This window comes from Sinocyclocheilus grahami, unplaced genomic scaffold (assembly GCF_001515645.1).
Source record: "Sinocyclocheilus grahami isolate Dianchi unplaced genomic scaffold, SAMN03320097.WGS_v1.1 scaffold2020.1, whole genome shotgun sequence".
Taxonomy (NCBI): Eukaryota; Metazoa; Chordata; class Actinopteri; order Cypriniformes; family Cyprinidae; genus Sinocyclocheilus; species Sinocyclocheilus grahami.
Window position 1 is genome coordinate 43,278 of NW_015507199.1, and position 6,640 is coordinate 49,917.

The 6,640-nt window shown below is 33.5% G+C and overlaps 1 protein-coding gene across 1 annotated transcript; it reads left to right on the forward strand.

The window, feature by feature from the left end:
* Positions 1 to 1,308: 1,308 nt before the first annotated feature.
* gpx1b (glutathione peroxidase 1b) lies at positions 1,309 to 3,347 on the forward strand. Its single transcript, XM_071582355.1, has 2 exons — positions 1,309 to 1,589; positions 2,730 to 3,347. Exons 1-2 carry the CDS (start codon positions 1,368 to 1,370, stop codon positions 3,078 to 3,080), a joined length of 573 nt encoding a protein of 190 aa, XP_071438456.1. The 5' UTR covers positions 1,309 to 1,367; the 3' UTR covers positions 3,081 to 3,347.
* Positions 3,348 to 6,640: the final 3,293 nt, after the last annotated feature.

Sequence of the window (6,640 nt, forward strand, 5' to 3'; positions counted from 1 at the left end):
ACAGTGTAGGCAAAAATCTGAAACGGCGAGAAAGACCGTGGCAGCTGCCTTTGACTCCTGGCAAGAACTCTGGCAACTGATACATAAAAATGTACTGTATAATAATAATAATAAAATTGTGTGAACTTTGCATCATCATTTAAAAAAAACATCACCGCACGCCACTGAGAACAGTGTAGTTTTACCGAGCAAACAGCGAGAAAGACCGTGGCAGCTGCCTCGAACTCTGGCAGCTGCCAGTGGCAGCTGGGGATGCCACCGGAAGTGGCGCTGCGACCTGCCGATGCCAGGATTTGCGCTTGCTCTCGCTTTATGCATGCAACAGCCTGTTACTGGCAGTCCCTTATGAAAATGAACCATTGTTTTACTAAAGTGACCGTAGTTTAACTGTTGTATTTATAGATTTGAACCATGTGTAAATAAAAAAAACATATTTGAACCATGTGTAAACAAAAATATAACCGAATAAGTTACAATTAAGGCGTATTGAATGTTAAAATGCGTTTTAAACATAAAGTTAAGTGCTTATCATTACCCATTTTACTCTTAGTAATTTAATAATTTATTAAATTTCATAATTTAAAAGTTTAGTTCAGAAGTATCGAATCGGTATCGATATCGACGATACTGCCTTGAAAAATATCGGTATCGTATCGAAAACAAAATAAGTTGTATCGCCCATCCCTACAATAATGACAATCCTGGTTCGAACAATCCCAGAATCCATCTCTGAAGATGGTAAACAATCATTTCATGACGCACGAGCTAAACTACACATTCGACGAAATTACCGTATTTGAGTCAAGGTGTGGTCAGAAGTGTTTACCTTAACGCTACTCCCCGCGATTCTGATCTTACACGTTTGTAATTTAGATGTTATATTAATAAATGCTGATTACATTTAGATTTGAGCATAAAATGTATGTTTTCGTAAACAGGCTAAAAGACGAGTCTGTTGCGAAGCTTCCCGCGCCAGTGTTTCGTAAAATCTAGGGACCGTGGTAAAATTCTCAATTCTGTATCGAAGTACGAATAGTTTTGGGACTTTGCTGTATGTTTTTGTCTATTATTAACTATATCTGTCTTGAGTGTAAAAATGCGAAATGCATCAAATAGCACGTTAACAAACCCACAGATAAGAAGATAAACATTCTCAACCATTTAGCAGTAAACGTAACACTTTGTTGACACTCTCTGATCTTTTATGGGCGTGTATTAAAAGTAGGTGTGGAATGTCTTGCCATGATTGGTCGCTGCATAGCACACCGCCCACATTTATCCGTTTTATACAAGTGTCATTTTCCTAGTTTCTGTGGACATCACTATTCTGTATTAGTTACCTGCGAGACAACGGTGTGGGAGTAAGCATGGCTGGAATAAAATCGTTTTACGACATCACAGCCAAAACCCTTACTGGTGAGGAGTTCAAGTTTTCTTCTTTCCAGGGCAAGGTGGTCTTGATCGAGAATGTCGCTTCTCTTTGAGGCACGACCACCAGGGATTACATCCAGATGAACGAGCTCCACGAACGCTTCTCGGATAAAGGGCTTGTGATTCTGGGAGTTCCCTGCAATCAGTTCGGCTATCAGGTAAACTCTATGTTTGATTCAATAGCCCTTCACTGCCGAGCAGGTGCCTGTGCTTTTGGCGCACTCGTTCTGTTTTTATGTATGATAATTCATCTGTTTAAAATAAGGGCAGCCTAAATTAAAAACCGTATGTAACACTTATTTTAAGTCAATAATCAACAGATCAATGATTAGCTACTTTACATTAAAATTGAAATATCAAGAAATTGTAGTTTACATAATTACATAGTTATATTTGGATATTAATTACTGATATAATAAATATTATTATATTATATTATGAAGTATTATAAAACAGACCAGTCCTGGTTTTGGATGTTGATACTGTAGCCTTTTTTAAATTGTATTAAAGAACAATAAACAAACAAACAGCCATAGTACACAGATGTGGTTACAGTTTAAGATATAATAATATTAATAATAATACTTTTATTTTTTATAAATAATTAAACAAGATTGGCTATATTTAATTAAATGATAGATTTAGATTTCTTATTCAAATATTGTTTAAATAGTATATGTAAACGTCAGTAACCAAAGCAAAACTCAGTCGTTTCAATTTTGCTTTTATGTATATGAAATGTACCAAATTTACTAAATAACTAAGTAAAGGATTTCTTATTAATATGTTGGTAATACAGTATACATAAGAGACTCGACAACCAAAGCAACACTCATTAAAAAAATAAAATTATATAAAATTTGCTTTTGTGTTTATAAAATGTACCAAATCAAAGTCAAATCAATTTAAATTAAGTAACCACATATAAAAAAAGATGTGCATATTAAGCAACACTCTTTCAAAATGATTTTCCTTTGATTTATTTTAGTATGGTTTAGTATTACGGTAGTTTAGTCATTTTATTTGAAAGAGATTCTCTAATATGTTTATTTGTATAATTTTTACTTATAAATATATATATAATATATAAAAAATATATAATAATGAGCCATCAGCCATGACTATACTCAACCCTTGTACTGTATTCTTAATTTAGGAGAGCCTCTCATACTTCACTGCCTAATTATTGTTCAGTAAAGTCATAATAATCAATGTTATTGCAAATTATTACTGGAATACCTGTTCGAATGTCTTTATGATTATGTTGCTTATTTATTTATTTTTCTTTGCTTTTGTAGGAAAACTGTACAAATGAAGAGATCCTTCCGTCCTTGAAGTATGTCCGTCCTGGCAATGGCTTTGAACCTAAATTCCAGCTCTTGGAGAAGGTTGACGTGAACGGGAAAGCCACTCACCCTCTCTTCGTCTTCCTCAAGGAGAAACTTCCATTCCCGAGCGATGAGCCAATGCCCTTCATGAACGACCCCAAATTTATTGTGTGGAGTCCTGTGTGCAGAAATGACGTCGCTTGGAATTTTGAGAAGTTTCTCATTGGATCTGATGGAGTGCCATTCAAACGCTACAGCAGGAGATACCTGACCAGCAACATTGAAGGAGACATCAAGAAACTTCTCAGCGTAGCCAACTAAAATGATTTGGGTGTCAAAATAAAGTAATAATCCAGCTTCTGCATTGCAAACCTTCCCCTATATGGATCTCCAATAGGTTTTCATGACAGGTTGTGCTCTCATGTGCATGATGTTGCTGTGTTTGGACTTTTACTTCATGAAGATGCTCCTGTAAACCTGCTTGTCTGTGGGGAGCATCTGATGCCGTGCAGAAGTCCTAACTGAACAGTTTCATTTAGCTCTTGGACGGCACAACATGCATTTTGAATGCGAATAAATGTTTCCTTACTCAAGTTTCAAGATTTCCTTCATTCATTTCCCTTAGGGTTTTATCTGTTGTGTAATACAGTACTGATCATCAGGTGCTTTGAAAAGGGTCATTCTATATTAATGAGTTCCAGTGGAAACTTATCCCTAGTGTAGGTGTGTGAGGTGGGAGTAGAATTTCCCACTGCAGTTACAAAAACAAAACAAAAAAACTTTTTATATTTATTTTGAAAAAAACTAATATATAATTATGGACCACTAAATCAGCATATTAAAATCATTTTCAAAGGATCATGGGTAACACTTTACAATAAGGTTCCATTAGTTAATGTTAGTTAATGTATTAACTAACATGAACAAACAATGAAAAATACATTTATTACAGTATTTATTAATCTTTGTTAATGTTAGTTAATGAAAATACAGTTGTTCATGGTTAGTTCATGTTAATTCACAGCGCATTAACTAATGTTAACAAGCACAACCTTTGATTTTAATAATGCAGTAGTAACTGTTGAAATTAACATTAACTAAGATTAATAAATGCTGTAGAAGTATTGTTCATGCTTAGTTCATGTTAACTAAAGTAGTTAACTAATGTTAACTAATGAACCTTATTGTAAAGTGTTACCGGATCATGTGACACTAAAGACCAGATTAATGGCTGCTGAAAAATTGGTGTGTGAGGTGGGAGTAGAATTTCCCACTGCAGTTACAAAAACAAAACAAAAAAACTTTTTATATTTATTTGGAAAAAAACTAATATATAATTATGGACCACTAAATCAGCATATTAAAATCATTTTCAAAGGATCATGTGACACTAAAGACCAGATTAATGGCTGCTGAAAAATCAACTTTGAAATCACAAAAATCACACAAACATTACACATATGAATAAATATATTAAAAAAGGAAAACCGTAATTTTAATTGTAATATTTCACAATATTATCGTTTACTCTATCAAGTAAATGCAGGCTTGGCGAGCATTATTTTAAAAAATCTTCATTATTCCAAAATATTTTACTTGTAGTGTTTATAGTTGCATGAAATCATTCAATACACATAAAAATCACATTATAAAAAAAAAACAAATTATGTAAACATTCATACTTCCATTTCTGTTTACAACAGCCAAAACCAATGCCATTTTCCACCATGAAATAATATAAAATAGCAATAACGAAAGATGGGTAGGTTCGTGGAATCTTTTGACTGATCCTGAAGAATATGATAGATTCATAAATCATCTGATGCAAATTGATTTCTTAATGTTATAAAAGAAAAGAAAAAACAAAGCCATTATCTATAACCAGGCTTCCACGTTTTATTATATTTTCAATTCAAATAGGCTTTAATCAAAATCTGGTGTTGCACATGTTGGCATGATAAATAGCAGAACACAAAGCAGCTATGTACTGTGCTCCAGATTATGATTATGTACATATATGCAAGAAAGGTCTATGAAATTACAAAAACAAAAAAATGTTTAAATGGATGTTTTACTAATGAAGGAGCTGCAGGGGGACAGCTTGAGTCATTGATCAGTTTGTCTTAAATTTTACATCTGGATCCATAAATAACAACAAGAGTGGATTTACCAGTCAGTGACTGCGAATACCATAGAGAGGTAAACACCAGGAACAACCATCTAGTTTTGCGGATTCAAAAATAGCATGCTATTTTGCCATACAAAAAAGAATATGCTTTGTGTATTATGTTCTTAGCAGTAAGAAGCACGTGTCATTTGAGCTTTGAGTTGTTGCTAAAGCCATTTGACACATAATGCCACAACTAATCACATGGCAGATGTGCCAATGTACATCTACAGGTAATGATAAAAGCTATTCTTTTAATCAATAAGGTTGTTCTTAATTAGAACAACAGCCATTGTTTGTGTTCCTCTTTGTCGTGTACCTGTACCTGTTCAAGTGTCATAAAATTAGCACCACATTCGATATTCCTTTGGACCAAAGCCATTTAGACAGGAGAAAAATCCACCAAAAAGAAATGAAAATTGACCATTACAAAGCACAACCATCATATCTGGGGAAAAAAAAAAAATGCTCGGGTACGACCGTGACTTACGTTGTTCCACATTTTCGTAAGCTTCCCTTTTCACAGTTTTTGGGCGTAAAAGGCTGTTAGTGTGAATATATTAGAGAGCAGCCCCCCCAAAAAACCAACATGATAATAAACTTGACATTTTGTGGCATCCTTATAGCGGAGCGACTTTGAAAGTGAAATATTTCACCCTCCGGCATGGTATATTTAACAAAAAGCATGGCTTGTGATAGGACAAATGAAACATGGAGACAATATTTAATATAAGAGCGCAAGCTTCTCCGAGAGAATCTCTGTGCTTATCACCACACGCTTAAGTTATTAAACACAGAGAGGCACATGTTACAAGATGCTGATAGCTAGAGTCCAACGTAAGTGGGTAGAGGCATAATTTAAACATGTCAGATGAGCGTAATGTTGCATACATAGTCTATGTCTAGGCATTTCCCCTCTCCTTATCTAGATCATCTAACATTCATGTCGTCCAAAGAGAGGTTATATTGCCGTTTCACCCTTGTTCTCATTTCAGACTAAAAGAAATGAGCTTCTATGATCAATGAAAATACAGTTGTTCATGGTTAGTTCATGTTAATTCACAGCGCATTAACTAATGTTAACAAGCACAACCTTTGATTTTAATAATGCAGTAGTAACTGTTGAAATTAACATTAACTAAGATTAATAAATGCTGTAGAAGTATTGTTCATGCTTAGTTCATGTTAACTAAAGTAGTTAACTAATGTTAACTAATGAACCTTATTGTAAAGTGTTACCGGATCATGTGACACTAAAGACCAGATTAATGGCTGCTGAAAAATCAACTTTGAAATCACAAAAATATTACACATATGAATAAATATATTAAAAAAGGAAAACCGTAATTTTAATTGTAATATTTCACAATATTATCGTTTACTCTATCAAGTAAATGCAGGCTTGGCGAGCATTATTTTAAAAAATCTTCATTATTCCAAAATATTTTACTTGTAGTGTTTATAGTTGCATGAAATCATTCAATACACATAAAAATCACATTATAAAAAAAAAACAAATTATGTAAACATTCATACTTCCATTTCTGTTTACAACAGCCAAAACCAATGCCATTTTCCACCATGAAATAATATAAAATAGCAATAACGAAAGATGGGTAGGTTCGTGGAATCTTTTGACTGATCCTGAAGAATATGATAGATTCATAAATCATCTGATGCAAATTGATTTCTTAATGTTATAAAAGAAAAGAAA